The sequence below is a fragment of the Micromesistius poutassou genome, assembly GCF_964030765.1.
Source record: "Micromesistius poutassou genome assembly, chromosome: 5".
In the NCBI taxonomy this organism is placed as follows: domain Eukaryota; kingdom Metazoa; phylum Chordata; class Actinopteri; order Gadiformes; family Gadidae; genus Micromesistius; species Micromesistius poutassou.
In genome coordinates, this window is record NC_140275.1 from 21,318,610 (window position 1) to 21,335,601 (window position 16,992).

The window sequence follows — 16,992 nt, forward strand, 5'->3', positions numbered from 1 at the left end:
TTCAACGTGGACAGAAACGTACTTGACAGTGCATTGTGGAACAGTGGAAAGGAAAAGACAAAGTGTACAAATATCAGGCTGGTAATCGTATCCCCTCCCCTCTGTGTCTCTCCACGGGGCAGGCCGTAACGCAGGGTGTGGTGCCAAAGGTAGGAATCAAAGCCTTTCAGTGTTGACCTTTTCCCAGCCGTCTTCCCTCACTGCGTTTCATAAACCAAACAGCCAGCAGGGATGGTGTTCACTCTACCTGCAGTCTTGGGTTTCAGAACTGTCTACACTTTCGGGACTGATCCTCACATAATACTAGAGTATTATGACATAGGTACCGTGGGAGGACCTTTTCTCAAAAAGGTTAACCAATGTGAGGCCATAGCAAACACTGTAATACTTCACATTTCTGTGTTGGATAATAAAGTTGTATAACATTTTGTTTTGTGGACAACATATTACAAACACAAAAGGTAATTTGTTGAGGTAACAACAAATATACATCTATTAAGATACAGTTTGTTATCTGAACAGCAAGACTAACTTTGTTTAGCTTGATGAGCTTAGTTGAACTATGAATCTCGTAATGTCCTTCACACCATCGCTCCATAGGATTTTAACTTGCAACCCAAAGGATTGGAAGTTGATTCGAACAACCAGTGCTGACTGACTGAGGGTTGAGACACATCAACACTATAACAACCTCCATCAAAAGATGTATGTTAAATCCCTCTTACCTTCTGCTGGGGATCTGGGTCGGCCCTGAAGGAATGTTCTGGCTCGCTGAGGGAGGGGCTGCTGAGGTCGGTCGACCTTTCAGATATAAACCTGGGGAAAAAAGGTTAAAGGTCACACAACGCAGAACCACGCACGATAGAAAGACACTCAGGTGCAGAGGTGTGAATCGAGTGCCATCAGAAAGTGAGGGCCTACCTTGTTGTCAGGTCCAGAGGTAGAGGCTTGACCGTTGGCTTAGTCGGAGGACTGGGGGCGGGAGGTACATCCTCCGTCAGCTTTTTGATTCGCTGCTTGATACCCGGTGGTGCTGCTTCTGGCTCAGCGATTGGCTGAGAAGTGGAACCCTGGTCAACGGCACCCGTTGAAGGAGGCGAAGAGGAGGAGGAGGAGGAATCCAGGAGAAGACTGATACGTCTCTTGATGCTGGACTCCCCGGCCACATCCTCCTCATTCTTGACCTCCACAACCTTCTTCTTCTCAGCGCCCTCCGCCTGTGAGGGGAGGGGCTTGGCCGCAGCCTGGGAGGCCGGCGTGGTCCCCTCCGGTCTGGACGCTCTCTCCAGGCTCGTGGGCGTCCTCAGCTCCGGAGCGTTCTCCTTGCTGTCCGCCGGCGGGTTCTTGCGATGCAGTGAAAGGTTGACGGACTCGAACCTCGCCGTGAGATCGGCCGAGAGGGGGCGTCGCCCCTCCCAGCGGGGAGAGAGGACCGGGGGCTCAGGGTGTGGAGAAGAGGAGGGAAGGAAGATGGCCGACACGGGCCGACTAGACCTGGAGCCCCGGGGCTGAGGTCGGCGGGCCACCGGCTGTGGTTTGGTTTCTTCCGGCGTTTCTTCTTGGCTGAGCTGATTGAGGAACCCCATAGACTTAGCCCTGGTCATGGAGGGGCCCGCCGGGCTTTTGGAGTACATCCTGTCATTGTCCTCCTCCTTCTTGGTCGTTCCAGACCACTCCGCTGCGTGGGACTTTTTAGGGCTCCTTGAAAAAGACAATCCAGATGCGGGACTTTTCTGCCGCTCTGCCGGTTTAGGAGGAGTGGGTTTGCGGAAGTCCCCTTGAGTGAGGGGCGGTGCTGGTTTGAAAGGAGGGACCACAGGTTTGGTAGTTTGCCCGGCGCTCTGCTTAGCAGACTGTTTCGCGGTGGAGGAAGGGAGGCCGGGGTTGGCCGACACCGGCCTTGGTTTGGACCCCACAGCGGACTGCTGGGGCTTAGGAGTGACGGGAGGGTCGGGTTTGTAGCTAACAGGCTGGGTGGGCTCGCGGTGGACCTTGTTGTGGGGCTTAGGAGCTAGTATCGGTTTGATGGTAGTGTTTCTCTCCAAGACGAAGGGCTTTGGGGTGAGTCGGGGCTTCGGGGCGGGCGCGGGTTTGGTAGGGTCCATGATGAGGCTCTCGCCGAGGCCCTTGTTGCTGGAGTCAATCAAAGGACTGAGGTGCATGCGACCCCTCAGACCCGTCCTTCCGACCTCCCCGGCCTGGAGCTCCACCTGAGCAGCCATTCCTCCAGAACCGCCTACTACACATAGAAGTACATAAGATACAAACGTCAATCTACTGTAACATATAAGTAACTAAGTTCGCTTTATAGCACCAATTAACTAGCTATAACTACAGACTTTGTCTTGGGAGTGCCATACAACCCTTAGGTAAGTCCTTGACTCAAGACCAAGAAAGCATGACTAAATAAGATATTTGAATGGAAGGTCATTAAGCACTCAGGCAGAGCGTGACTTAGGTCAAGGTTCACCAAGGTGGCTCGTCAGACAGGAAAAGGCTGTACGAGGCTCTTGTTTTTTTTGCGTACCAGACAGCAGTGATCTTGCTCTACAATGTCTGTTGAAAAGTCAAAACTTTCCCATCTGAGGATCTTAGCACAACAAACATCAACAAAAGACTAGACTGGATAAAAAATCTCTTTAGCCTAGTGTTCCTTAAATAGCGTTCTATTTTCTATTGCTACAGCAAACAGATGCACTTTGACACGCTCCCTCCCCAGATCCAACAATGCGGACAACGTGTGCTTGTTTTGAAATATTTGACCTCCTTAAGTCCTCCTTTCTGAGACATGACCGATCTCAACTGTTGTTGATGGTTCACATTCAAACATTGCCCACCCCACCCTGGCTTCAATCACTTACCCGACTTGATGTCCACCGTCTGCAGTGGAGCTCTGGTTTCTAAGGTAACCATGCAGTGGTGTCATATCACACTAGGAGGAAGAGGGTGAGTGTGTGAGAGAGAGAGACAGAAAGAAGGGAGGGGAGAAAAAAAAGAAACTGTGTTAACACCACATACAGCTTTACACACCCGTCATGGCTGTGGAATAGGTCTATGATCGACGATTGCCTTAACACATGTTCACAAATAGCGATATCTATATGTCAATACGCTCAAGCACAGCACCGAACAGTAGCCTTTCATTGCTCTCATATAACAGGTGTTATGACTTGTTATGACGTTATTGCTGGTACAAATGTCAATACTCTGACTTGTACACATCTATTTGATCCAATGTCCTCTTCCTTCTTGCTGAAGCCATGCCACCGTTCAGCCATCCGCACTCACCAGCATGTTGGGTACAACTTCATATCGGACGGTAGGTTATGATCTGTGCGTTCATAACATGTAGTTCACACGTTAACCATGGCGATGAGAGGCTTTGATATCGGTGCAAGCGGTAAAGTTTGTCCGTCGCCGTTCACGAAGAAACTTTTCCAACATCACTCTTGGTTAACCTTTAGGACAACAAACAGCCAGCGTATATCCGGTGTGTTGCGTTCTGGATTCGGGTTGTTTACATCAGAGGGAAGTGGTCGATAACTGGTTGAACCAGTACAGCAGATGAAGTCCAATGGCAAAGAGATATACATTGAAATGTATTCATCCTAAAAGGTCGTCAATCGTAAACCAGATTAAACGCAGAACAGGTCCTAGAGGTGCTTATAGTTTGTCATGTTGGACTTCAGCAGAAACGATCACACATTCCGAGTATCAAGTTGTGATGACGGATTTGTGCCTTATACTGTTGGAATTACAGAAACTAAAGTGTAATCGATTATAGGTGTTTTTTTTTTTTTTTTTAAACTAACCTTGATTGTACATCTCTGAACAAAAAAACAAAAACCATTATCCACTCATTCTGATCGCTAAAGCACCGACGTTAGACCGCGTCGCAACAAGTGTTCAAATCTCTCTTCCTTATTGGTGCCAGGCTCAATGCAACACAGGCACTGACATGCACAGACCAAGTGTTTCGGACTGTTCTGCTCGCCAAGTTGACACGCAACCAAAACCAATATATCCATTTGAGTGAAAAAAAAAACAACCACAATAATCAACAGCTTGTGGGCTAGCGAGCAGCAGCTAACGAGGGACGCCGGACACCGGACCCGTAAAACGGACAAAACGTCTCGGCTTGTCCCCACCCCCCGCCTCCGTCTCCGTCTTAGAGACAACTCACCGACACGCACACAGACAGACAGCCGTCCCTTCGCTCCTCGGCAAGCTCTAGAGCCGCGGTGTAAAGGTCCGACTGAGAGAGACGTGTGCTGGTTTGATTCTCCCGAGGCACTAGAAGGGCTAACTTGGCTAATTGAGCTAGCCGACCTGGTCCCGTCCCGTGTCGGGTTGCAGCGGACGGGGTGGGAGCTGAGCGTAAGCCACCTTTCTGCACAGCCTGCAACTCTACCACGACACCGATGGGAGCTGTTGGACCGTCTAGCGTAGCGACACAAGCGATCTCGTTGTGAACAAAAGTGTTCAGTTAATTAAGAAATAAGGTATTTTTGAACAGATCTTTAATGTACAGAAACGTAGTATACCTTCAGTTAGTAAACCAGGGGCCCATTGTTGGTCTGGTACGCCCTCATGTGGAGAACCTTAATTAATACAGACTGGGTCTTACACTTTGAACGCTTTGGGTGTTCAAATAAGATAGCATTCTTTGATTTTGCATAATACTTTATTCAATCAAACCGGCTAGTGGTCTACTAGCATATAAACCTGCTCCAAATTAGGCATGAATAAAAGATCCCTCAAAAATAAAACACCTTCTCAGTGCCATCTCCCTTCTTACAATCACTTGATGTCATCCATTGTATAGTTTAGCACATGGGCAACACTGAATCCATGTAGGCCAAACATTAAAATGTACCTATGATAGGGAAGGAAAAAAAAAAGAAGAAAAAAGAAAGAAACAAAGACAAGTGCATATTCATGTTGTAGCCACATCTGTCCTTCCTATAACGAACCAAGACAAGAACACCGGTTTCACTGAACACTGCTTGTTGGACTTTAAACAATGGCATTGCACCAAAATGTTTCCTCAAGCTTTGGCATCCGATTCAACGAGCCATCCCCACCAAATGAGTATCTTTCAGGGCCATGATGCGCTGAAGTAGATTTAATCTAAATCAACACTACAGGAAACATTGACTTTTTTTTTGGACATCATTTGAGGAGTTTCTCTGCAAGCTTATGACGGAGTAGACGGAGTATGCAGCTGGCTGACTGCTCCTCCACTATATGAACACCCCCATACATTCGTATCCAGATCACTCTAAATCTCGTTCGTCATGTTGGAGTTTACCTAAATTCAACTGGGGCTGCAAGTAGCATTCACTTCTAATGCATCAGAGCCATCTGCAGCGGTTAACTAATTATTTAACTTGTAGCACACAGACACCACATGTTAAGCCTGCTAATTGTTACAATGTGAACATTAGTAAAAGTTAGCATCAAAAATGGTTCCTTTCTCTGACACAAGTGTCACTGCAAATCCTTAATAGTCATATGCACTAAAAAATACTGCGAAAGACCACCCTCAAATAATTGCATGAAATCCTGACAGTGGGAGAGCAGACAAGACTGAGTTTTGGCTACGTACTAGCAGGTTTTTTTCTCACGATGAAAAAAAGAAAGAAAAAGATTTGTGGGAGGGGCGATCAGTGTGAATCGGAGATGAGCGTTCGAGCAACACGTCAGTGTTCTCTACTTTGTGTGGACCAAGGATGTGCTAAACAGAATCTTCTGCTTTTTCTTCTTCTTCTTTCCTCCCTTGTCATCTGGAAAACACAGAAAGCACAGAGAATGAGTGAAGTCCCAGCAGCTGTGGTTCGACCATCACTTCAACAGGGATTAGAGCACCCTGGTTAAAGCGAACCCTCACCAGGGATGACGACAGGCTGCGCGGCGGCGGCGGCGGCGGTGCCGTCTGGCCCGCGGTCCATCTGCTGCAGGGCCTCCTCGAAGGCCTGGCTGAAGGAGTTCTGGAAGCTGGGCACGGGAACGCGGTCGGACGCGTCGCTCTCGCCGTCGCTGTCAGGCACCGGCGGAGCCAGCTGCATGTCTGACAAAAGAAAGAAGTTCACTTGCTGCTCCCTGAGAGTGATATTGGTCAGTGGTATTGAAGCCTTGTGTTTAAACATGCAGTGATTAACTGAATACAGGAGCCAAGAGTTACCATGGGTGGGAGGATATTTTTGTGCCCTTTTTGTCACAATAGGATAATAACTTGTTCTCTTGTCACAGCCAACTTGGGTTTGTCCTAAGCTGGCATAATTAATGTGTTAATTATCTTGTTTGCACTAGGGGTGTGTGATGTGAAGATTTCAGATCATGAACGATAAAATGTCTGCACCCTCTGCCTGTACAGAGAGACGGTTAGTATCGTGCTACAGTGCAGTACAGTCTATCAGTTAGAGTCATATGGCTCACGCCCGCATCCAAAGTGCTTTTCTCTGCCATAAGTCATAAATCCCACTATCTTCAATAAGGGTTAGGCTTCCAGGACACCTATAGTATGGTATACCGCAAGAGAATCATTTTCACCAGCGCAAGTGGGTTGTGCAATCCCTGCTGGTATTGATTCGTATTTTTTGTGTATGGTCATGTCCTTAAGAGCACACAGATACGGCCATAAAGCAATCCTGAGCAGAGCCAGAGAGGCCGACTCAGCGATCCAACGCACTCTGGGTCTAGCAGGGTTAACTGCTAGGACCTGGCCGGCTGTCGCCTCTCTTTATGCCCCGCTCTACCACCATCCATTCAGCCTCGGTTTTCAGATACCAGCCTGCGTTAGAGACTTTAGTTTCTTATTTTTTTTTACCACTGCAGGGGTGTTCCCCCCCATCAACGTCTTTGGTTGTAGTCAGACAAAATATATAACAATATTATTTTCTCTTATCCATGGTTAATAGCCAATTTTTAGCAATGGATACCAGCCTATTAGGCAAGATCCTGTAGGCAAGATCTATTGTTGCTGGTTTAAAAGGTGCCATGACGGGGCGCCCCGGTGGTGCACACCATATAGGCACAGTCCTAATCGCAGAGACCCAGGATCGAATCCGGCCTGGGTCATTTACTGCATGTCCTCCCCTCTGTCTCACACACTTTCCTCTATTCCTCTACTTTTCTCTAATCTGCCCCATATGACATCATATGGGGCAGAAAGTGGGCATGTCCACCTAGATGTGTGCTGGATAAATCAGTCTATCAGCCTACCCAGTGGACTGTAGCAAACGTTGCTCATCTATCCGTCACACATCTAGGTGGACACGCACACCTGTGATGTGTTAAGGGGCTGATTTCCTGACGGCTTGTAACGGCTAATCACATCACACCACACCACACCAGGAGAGGCTGCTTAAAGGTGCCATGACATGCCACCTTTAAGCAGCCTCTCCTGGGCCGAGTCGGACTGATTGGACTCTGGGGCTGGGTGAGGCTGCACACCTGTAGTGCATTGAGCAATCAATGTGCACAGGTTAAACCAGCCCCGGTTTGCAGATCATTATCTGCAAACCTTAAAATAGCCCGGCTTTCAACACCACCACCCAGGGCTTTTGTCTGGAGGAGCCTTGTCAGAGCCACAGAGGTGGGCTTGTAGCATTGGAAATTGTTACAGAGACATATTACGAAGTTAAACTATCAGAAAAATATTATGGTTCAGTTCCCATTTAACTAATGGGTCACTTTAACAACACAAAAAGACCAGTCTTCAAAAGTATGGGAGAACTTAAAATATCACTAAACAAATTAGGTGGTTTGAACATACATGTGCAATGTCTTGGTGAAACGGCCCAGCAGCCCTGGGGGTTAATCAAAACCTACTTGGTTTTAGCCTGACCCAGCAAAATTAACAAGCTATGATATCACAATAAAGACAAGTTGGTTTTCTTGAGACCCTGAATTAATTTGGCGATATCTAACTTTAGGCTATTAAGCAGATGGGGTTGCAGATTGATTGTGAAGTGAGCCATGTTTGCAAACGGTGGCTCACTTGCCTGCATTGGTGAGATTGAGAGAGCAATGATAGCAGAACTTGAGCAACAGATTAACCTGTATTTTAAATCAAATCCACATTTGGAAATTGCAACGTGTTCTTCAGTTTGAGACAACATTCAAATAAGTGTTGATCAATTTCAGAGAAGATTGTCAAGGTTGCAAAAATATAGGTGAAATGTCCATGGTCCTTTGGATTCATTATAACAACAAACCGAATTGGTTAATGAGTCACGGGTCAGCACAAAATGACAAGTTATCATCTTGTTCTCGGGCAGAAAAATATTATACTAACAATGGCATCTCTCAGCTTCCGTAACTGAAGAATAAAAACAGATGTTTAACCTTGTGTATACCAAGTGATGTCTTTTTATAGCTAAGCTATTATCAACTCCCACACTCCCATTACCTTTCTTTAGCCCTATCTTCACCCCAGCGTCAGCTCTGGCCTTTCCATCTCGAAGCATCTAAACACCAGCCAGAGGGAGGAGTTGTACATTAGATACTGTTGTACACCTAAAAGCTGTCATCATGTAAATCACTTTATAGGGCTGACCCGGATGCATCATTTCAAGCTTCTGAGAATCTTCTGTTTTTCAACAGTTAGAAGAAATAAAACAACATTAACGATGGAAATATCTGCCTTCACATTGCATATCTTTCACTGTCTGAAATGACACAGAGCCGGCAGAGACCACAGTAGAAAGGTCTTTATCAACTGCTCATATTTTCTTTTTATTTGCTGAAACACATTCCAACCTTACCTACACCTATGGAGCGCAGAACAAAGATTTGGTATCAAAATATTTGGAGTTTTGCTAAAAGGGTCAAACTCTTTTAAAGATATATTTTGAAGGAGGCAGAGAGCTGCACTCTGTTTAAAAAGTAAAGTTAGTTCAAATCGCCTTGATATAGGCGTAGAAAAAACAGCTCTTCAATCACCCCTTCAACTGTCCATATACGATGCGATCACATATTGGCACAAGCCTAAACCAAAGTGCTATGCTGGGTATTTAAATGATGTTCCACCTGTCCCAATATAAAACTAACATAGGATAATTCCGTTATTCAAACATTAAAATACAACTTTATTAATATCTTCATCATAGAAGTACGTACCTGTGCAAAGGACAGGCAGTGGGAGTCATCCTCCACACTCCCCACTGTGGATGAAGCGCTTTGCCCAGTCAGACAAGGGAACATTATTCCATCTGCGAAAACACAAAGTAAATGAAATTCACAATGAGTAAGCTTAAATCTTTCCAAGTTGGTAGGCAGGAGACTTTCACAATTCAAATAAATCAATAACAGTGTTCCGTCCAATTTGATTTGCTGTGCGACGGTGTGTATTGTAGCTCGGTTGGTGGCGTAAGAAGGCGGAGTTTGGGGATTGTCGATAGTATGACTCTTGTAAACAAAGAGGTACGGGCTGGTCAGCCGTTCTAATATGTAAAATAAATCAGTTATAGGATGTGATTTAATGATAACATTGTTGAAATTACATGTCAATGTTACCTTAAGATACGACAACATTAACTTTCAGGGGAGAGTTGGGATGTCAAATGAACTGATCCTTAAGTAAAAAAACAACTAGCCAATGCATTGAGTCCATATAACCAGGGGTGCACATAACTTTTTCAGTGAGTTACTGGTGAGTACCAGGAGATGGTGTTTGGTACGCACCCCACACGTAACATCTGATCTTATGAAACTTACCCAGTTTCACAAAGGAGATTACATTTTAAATACACAACTTCTTAAGCACAGCAGTGTTTCTTGCTCCACCTTTTTTTTTCTTTATTAAACTGCAGCAGATTGAACACGGAGCGTTTGAATATCTCAAAAGGAACATTATCATTCGTTCCTTTTATCATTCGTTTCGAGCCACGGCACATCTTGGCACCAAGAAAAAACTTTTTTCTTCTGCTCCGGCTCCGTTTGCCTTTTCTTTGCAGGTGGCGAACGCCAACGTAGCTGCTCAATGTATTTTGTTTTTCGATTTTTTTCGATCTCCCGTTAGTTACGCAAAAGCATTGTAGTGACACAGGTGACGTTACGCATCCCGATTATGATTATGGGCACACATGCGTACTTGCATACCAGTTATGTGCACCCCTGCATATAACCGTCATATGGCCTGCATGTGGTGAGCGTTGGGAGTGCAGCTCTCACCAGATTCAGGAGTGCTGCGCAGAGGGGAGGGCGGGGACAGCATGAAGTCCAGCTGGACCACGGGACTGCTGTTCTGAGGAGGGGAGCCGAACGCCGGGAACTGCTGCAGGTTCTCCAACCCGATGTGCACCTCTGGGTCTGGAGGGGGGGCAGACGGTGAGTACAGAAACACATCTCCACTGCAAAACATTTCCCGCCCCGTCCTGCCTCACAAACAGAATGCGTCAGAGAAGCAGCTGGCGTTTACATTTCCCCTGCTTCTGGTTCTCCTCCATCTCGATGCGCCGCTCGCGACGCTTCTCATCCCTCGCCTTCTTCTGCCGGAGATGCTTCCTCTTCTCTAGGTCGTCTACCAACGACAACAACAACAACAACAACAAGTTGGTGTAAGAAGATCAAACGTGCTCGTGAGAGCAGATCTTCGGGTGAACAGATCTCCTCGTGAATGATGTGCGCGTGAAGCAGACTGACCGGCAAACGTGTCCATGGTTTCCTTGGACAGGATGGGGGGCTGCAGGGCCAGCTCGCAGATGCTGAACTCACAGGTTAGGGGCAGGTGAGCCAGGTAGCGGTGACGCCGCCGCACCTCCTGCAAACGACGGATCCGATCTTTAAAAAGTGCTCTTGACTGACATTAACAATCAAGATATACTTGAATTATCAGGGATTTATCCATTATTTTTCATCATTGTTAACATTATAATTTTCCCTCTATTAGGTATCCGAAAACATTTGCTAGAAGTCCGTTTGGATAGAGGTGTGTTAAGGACTTAAACAGCGTTATATTTGGTGGGCTACCTCCGTGACCGTGTGCCCCTCGGTCTCCACCACCCGGGCGGTGATCGAGTCGGGGCTGGCCTCCAGGCTGCCGTACTCTCGCAGGAGACAGCGCACGTTCACTGGGTGCAGGAACATCTGCTGGCAGTCCTCGGCTTGAACCAACAGACGACGGGGGAGGAAGAAGAGAGGAGTCGTCAGAGCACTGTGAGGCTTCAGTGGTAAAACAGAGGCCCTTTAAAATGACCAATGTAGTTTCATCCCCATTGCACCTGAATGTGACTCAGCATCACAATGTTTGTCCATGTGGTTTATACAGAACAAAGGGGCTAATCCTTCTTAATGAGGAACATTGAAAACAATCAATTGATTTTGCTGAGGCCTGCCGTTTGCAGATTTTAAATAGTTTTTAAACGTAAAATGATGGCATCATATAATCCGGCGAGAACAATATCCAATATCAAACTGGACACTGGAGATGGATTCTTATACCTGGTGATATGAGTTTTGGTGATATGAGTCCCAAATGCATGATAATGCTAGGAGCAAACGGTGTCCCAGATTGGTGTGTCAGGTAACCCGACAGGCAGACAATGTATGCTTACATTTTGTCAGGTGGGGTGTCAGTTAATTTACATTACACATGACTTTAATTTGTTCAACAATTTCGTTCCATAAGTTTATTCAAGCTGTGCAGCGGAACATGCAACTCCATTCCAGTGGAAATCGGCATGTGAATAGTGAAGGTAGCTATACTTAGGAATGGTTACATTTCACATGCAACGTATTTGTTGGCTTCATTGTATACCGTACTGCGGCAGTTGTCACTGCCGCTGCATGTGCTAACTGCATTGGTTTAGTTTGTGTCAGGCCTGAGGTTTCCAGAACATTGTCGGGCCGTTTTCAAGTAAACCTCAGCTTGAGCGACTAGCTCGTCTATCGCCTGTGAGACGCGTGAAGACGGCTTGTGAGCGTTACCTTGGTAGAAGTAGTAGTAGGGAACGTGTGCCACGGGGCCCTTAGGATGTCCACCTTCAACCCCGTTGTCAGCGGGGATCTCCTCCTCTTCCTCCACGGGCTCCTGGTCTGAATCGGCAGCGGCCCCCTCTGCGACCACCTCCTCCAACAGGCTCTCCAGCATGCCCTCCAGAGGCTGGGGACCCTCCCCCGCTGCCTCCTCGGGGAGCTCTGCCACCTCGTCGTCGAAGGCCGACGCGTACTGCAGCACCGGCTAGGCAGACCAGAGGGCACACCGGCTCCGAGGGTCAGCACTAGCACCCTGACCGTAACCTTGCATCATTGGGATGCATGGGATTTTCGACTTGCGTGAACAAGTATCAATGGTATTTATGTTATGTCGTGCCAGAAAACTGTTTTTCAAATGTTCTGCACACATCGGTTCTAGTTGAATAGAGCTACGCAAAAGTTTCACCGCAGCAATCACTTTTGTTCTTGATTTGGATTTCTCTAAAGATCAAAGTAATTGGGAGAGAAACGCCAACCTTGGTGCTGCTGCCGGTGGTGGTGAACACCTCCTCCTCCGGAAGGACCACTTCCGCCAGACTGAGGTACGAGAGATCAAGGCTTTCATCAGCAGCCTTCTGACTCTTCAGCAACGCCTCCTCTCGCTCCTAAATCAGAGGAAATCAAGACAACCTTAATGGCAGCCCAGCATATTACAAATTAAAAACACATATGCATTGTTTTTTGCATTGTACATATTGCATTGTACACATGCAAGCTTAAGGAGGTTCTTCCCCTTATACTGGATACATCACAATATGAGTACTTATTGTTGGCATTTGAGTGTGAAAACCAATAAAACAAGCAGCAAATCCCCTCAACAGGTGGGTGATGTGCAGACGGTTCCTCACCTGCAGCTGGCCCAGGGCGATCTGGATGAAGAAGGACTGAGTGTCGCCCTCCTGGCTGAGCTGCAGCTGGAGGGCGTCCTTCTCCTCGGCCAGCAGGCTCAGAACCTGGGCTGTAGAGGCCAGCAGCAGCTTGGAGTACTGACTCAGGCCCGGGTCTGGAGGAAACGCACCAGGAAAATGCATTAATTCAATCTCCTTTTCAAACTGTAACCGGAGCAGGGATGGGTACCGAAACCCGGGATCAAACAACAACCCCGGGCTGAATTATTAAAGACGGAGTATCGATAAGCTCCGACGTACCCGGTGCTGCCATCGGTAGCAAAATATTTTAGAATAATTCAGGCTAGATAAACATTGCTATAGTTATATAACTTGTATCATCACTATTCCGGAGTCACTTCCGAAATTAATGACCCTGTCCTTTAGGTCGTGGAGGGGGGCACTGCTTCCATCACGTGGAGATATCAGGATATATTTTCTATTTATGCTCCATCAAAGTTGCAATATTATTATTTATCAGGGTTCTCCCCAAACAATGTAGGCAGATAGTTGTGCTGTGCGACCATACTTCTAGTTTAGAATCAAGCCATACAAGTGACACTAAACAGAATCTCATGACTAGTTAGTAAGCAACCTGATTGGTCAACTTAACATTTTGAATGTGATCCAATAAGCATAACAGCACACTTAATTTAGCTGAAATTAAAAATGCCTCATCACTATGAATAATACTCTGCCATTTATTCAAACTAGTGCTGAGCAAAAATATTTGAATATCATTTGTAACTTTTAAGGCCGATACATATTTAAGAACCACAGGAAGGGGGATCGGTTACATTTCGTCCAAATATTAAATAAGAACTTATGTGATCCCTCAGTTGTCATCAAAATGGCCTGGCCAAACATGGGATGACAGCATTATCCTTTCTTTCTTTTTTTTCCGGACATAAGAACATCATTTGAACACTTCGGTAGGCGCCCTGTGGCTTGTGTGGTGTGCGACCTGTTTCACATTGAAGCTCTGCTGTAACAGAGTCTGACTCGTACCGAAAGTGGATTTGAAAGCCACTGACTTCTTAGAAGGGCTCTTCTAATAAATAATGTGCTCTACACACAATTTAACCGTTTCAGAATTCAAATTTAAACGACAACGTCGATTATTAATGTCTGCGTCGCGACACACTTGTTTTGAAATGAAAAGGACCACGGCAGCTGTAGTCCACCTAGCAGCCGTGCGGTCGCTAGGCTGCTACTATCCTAGCCGCTGATGTGGACGGCCCTCACCCTCAAAGCGGACGGGCTCCTCCACCTTCACCCACTGAGAGCTGGGCATCGCCACCAGAGCCCCCTTCTCTCTCCGCATCAGGCGCATGCTGATGAGGTCACCGACCACATACTGCCTGGTCTCCATAGCAACCACACTAAAAAAAAAAATGGATATCTTATTACATTTTTTTATCAATTATTTTTTAAACGCTTTCAGATTTTTTGTGAACGACAAGAAAAACGATTTGAAATACGAAAGGGGGTATATGATAAATGTAAAACAGTAATAGTAATTTAGATTTTATGCATATACTCAGAGGTGCAATATAAAGCAAAAAGTATTATTCTCCAATTATACATTAAGTAATGTTAAGATAAAAGCAACACATGAACTGAATTCAACACAAGAATAACACCGTTATATGTCAGTTATATGTCAAATAAAAATCTGAATCTGAATCAGAGGCCTGGTTAAAACGAGGGGTTTAAAATGATTCCGCACCTCTTGAGGTCACTGGGGTTCACCGACTCGTAGCAGATGGGACATGTGGCCCAGCTCTTGTCGGCCAGGGACAGGTAGTGGAGCATGCAGGGCCAGCAGAAGATGTGTCCGCAGCGGGTGATGTGCGCTGCCACCGGTGGGTAGAGGCAGATGGGGCAGGAGGGCACCTCGTGGCTGTAGATGCGCTGTGGAAACAACAACACAACTTGAGCCGCGTTTCCTCCCAAATCACCCGCAACTTCCGAGTCCCAGGAACTACATTTCAAGGGACTGAAAAGGTTCCCTCAGCCCTTAGTTGTCTGCATTTCCAAAGTTGTCTTAAGTAGGGCAACAGGGGGTAGGCCAATTATGGTTGTCGTTTTAGATCAGGCACATGAATAATAGGTAAGGGAGACTCACCACTTGCTGCACACAGTCCCAGTTCACTAAAGTGTCTGGATCAGTGAAATGCGCCTTGTAGTCCTGGTCATCGGTCACCAAGAACTGGCAACTGGAGAAAAATCAACCCGCAAATTAATTAGGTTAATGATAACATTGAAAAAGCCATGAAAATGTACCACTAGACCAAATTGAACCAAATTCGATAAGACATTCTTCTTGATCGTTACCGACCAAGATATTTTAACGAGTCCTCTTCAAAGCGCCCAAAAAGAACGTAGCTTACTTGCTTGCTAATTAGCCCAGCTAGCATTTGCATGTAGGTATGCTGATGGAAAATCCAGCTACTTCTACCAGTTGGCTCATGGTGATATGTCGTTACAACAAACGGATCCATGCATGGTGTGACGGACAGCCTCCTTACTTGGCCTGCAAGAAGAGCTCCTTGTTGAAGGGCTTGTGCTTGTGGCCCCACTTGTTGCGGCGGCCCCAGCCTGAGTGGCCATCACCAGTAGCACCATTACCCCCACGGGGTTCAAAGGTGAAGTTGAGCAGGTGGTTCAAGCTTATCTTTTTAGGTCCAGCATATTGAGCCGGGCTAAACTCAGCCCGGCGCGTCTCGGCTACCTGGAGATTAGAAAGAGGGAGCGGGGAGATGTGAACTACAAAATGACAAACTTCAAGTATTTTTTTTATGAACCGTTTTTGATGTCTTTGTTTTTTTGTTTTTTTTTACATCATTACCTCATCCCGTCGTCCTCCACCTGTAGCGCCATATTGTCTCCCTGCCCCTCTCTGGAGCGGTCTCTTGTCAAAATTCTTGCTTTTCTGTGAATTGGAGCGACGTGGTCCTGCAAAGCAGTCACTTTTAGCCGCAGGTGGTTCACGCTTCCGATTGTAACGCTTGGAGCCTCCATTATTCTTTCCATCTGAAAGGAACATCATGTACAGTATGAATACGCATACAGCTGTACTTGAACGCAGATGTGAAGCCAAGAAAGGCAAGCACGTTTGATATTTGATAACGGGCTCTCACCAACTGGTATAAATGGGTTGTTTGTGTTCATCATGAATGCATTTGTTGCATGAATACGTCACACATGCATTAGTCGATTAAACAAAACAAAAACAAAAAAAAATACAAATGATATAAAGTTAAAATGCAGCCATTCAAAACAATACAAATTGGGGATGACAAATTGACAGCAACGCATACGTCATGCGTATGGTGTAAACAAACAACGAGCCGACGTGACTCCCAGGCCCGAGAGGGGCCTCGCGAGATGGACACGGCTGATAACATGTGCTAAACATAGTTGGTACAGTCTGTGGTCGGTGTAATACAACACGCATGCATGTTCACCTGCTTTGGGTTTAGACTCGCCGGGCGCTGGTCCCGTAGAACTCGAACGAGGAGGAATCTTGCTGCTGCTGGAGTTCTTCTCCATGGCGGTCCCCGTGAAGCGAGGTGGTCTTGGGCCGAGCTCCGGGCAGAGAGCCGCCGAGCTCTCTAGCATCAAACGAGGAAACACGCGATGGAAGCGGACTGCGGTGAGTGCGGGTAAGGCGACGGAGGCCCGTATGCATTTCTTTCCGACACGGAGACCCCATCACGGCGACATATTGACAACAAACCAAGAAGAGAAAAAAAAAAAGAGACACGATCGCGGCGTCTCAAGTGCAGCGGCAGCTGGTGGAGGGGTGGACGAAAGCGCACGACGCGGGGCCAAGACCCCAGAAAATGTCTCGTTCGTAGTTTGGGATAACCTTATGCCCACCCAAGGCGTTATGGACGTTTTCCTAAATCAGGAAAACGTGTGAATTCAAAGTTTTCCTTTAAAAAAACACGTTGGCAGTCGCGAGCTTGCACTAATGGCGACGAGTCGCCAGACAAGAAGCCAAGAGACCCGGATGGTGTAGAGATTGGCTGGAATTGTGGGAGATGTAGTTGGTTGGTCATAGGCTTGGTGAGCATACTACATTTCCCACGATCCTCTCTGATATCATCCGGGTCTCTTG

The 16,992-nt window shown here is 46.6% G+C and overlaps 2 protein-coding genes across 4 annotated transcripts in view; both read right to left on the reverse strand.

The window, feature by feature from the left end:
• The window catches only part of LOC311343540 (uncharacterized protein), a 28,486-nt gene extending 24,199 nt beyond the window's left edge, over positions 1–4,287 (reverse strand). Inside the window, exons 1-4 of one of the 3 annotated variants that reach the window (XM_084468412.1) lie at positions 4,184–4,287; positions 2,862–2,932; positions 922–2,236; positions 726–816 (exon numbers count right to left, since the gene is read on the reverse strand). In XM_084468412.1, coding sequence (XP_084324538.1) covers positions 726–816; positions 922–2,236; positions 2,862–2,913 — 1,458 coding nt within the window. In that variant the 5' untranslated portion in view covers positions 2,914–2,932; positions 4,184–4,287. Of the gene's footprint in view, positions 1–725; positions 817–921; positions 2,240–2,861; positions 2,933–3,288; positions 3,399–4,183 lie in introns of those variants that run through there. The other 2 variants (XM_084468410.1, XM_084468411.1) reach the window with 2 other exon arrangements.
• A 381-nt stretch (positions 4,288–4,668) lies between these two features.
• rnf10 (ring finger protein 10) lies at positions 4,669–16,869 on the reverse strand. The gene is made up of 17 exons (XM_084467790.1): positions 16,337–16,869; positions 15,718–15,902; positions 15,398–15,600; positions 14,995–15,085; positions 14,596–14,780; positions 14,112–14,248; positions 12,828–12,982; positions 12,456–12,584; positions 11,932–12,184; positions 10,975–11,108; positions 10,648–10,765; positions 10,424–10,525; positions 10,177–10,314; positions 9,124–9,215; positions 8,414–8,471; positions 5,891–6,070; positions 4,669–5,786 (listed from the first exon to the last, which is right to left on the reverse strand). The coding sequence occupies exons 1-17, from the start codon at positions 16,488–16,490 to the stop codon at positions 5,713–5,715; spliced, it is 2,388 nt and encodes a 795-aa protein (XP_084323916.1). The 5' UTR covers positions 16,491–16,869; the 3' UTR covers positions 4,669–5,712.
• Between the last annotated feature and the right edge of the window lie 123 nt (positions 16,870–16,992).

Coding starts and splice junctions, on each gene's coding strand:
- rnf10 (XM_084467790.1), bottom strand. CDS start 16,490: ATGCTAGAGAGCTCGGCGGCTCTCTGCCCGGAGCTCGGCCCAAGACCA. Junction 12,585..12,827: donor TCGCCCTGGGCCAGCTGCAG/GTGAGGAACCGT, acceptor CCTCTGATTTAG/GAGCGAGAGGAGGCGTTGCT. Junction 11,109..11,931: donor CTACTACTACTTCTACCAAG/GTAACGCTCACA, acceptor TGTTGGTTCAAG/CCGAGGACTGCCAGCAGATG.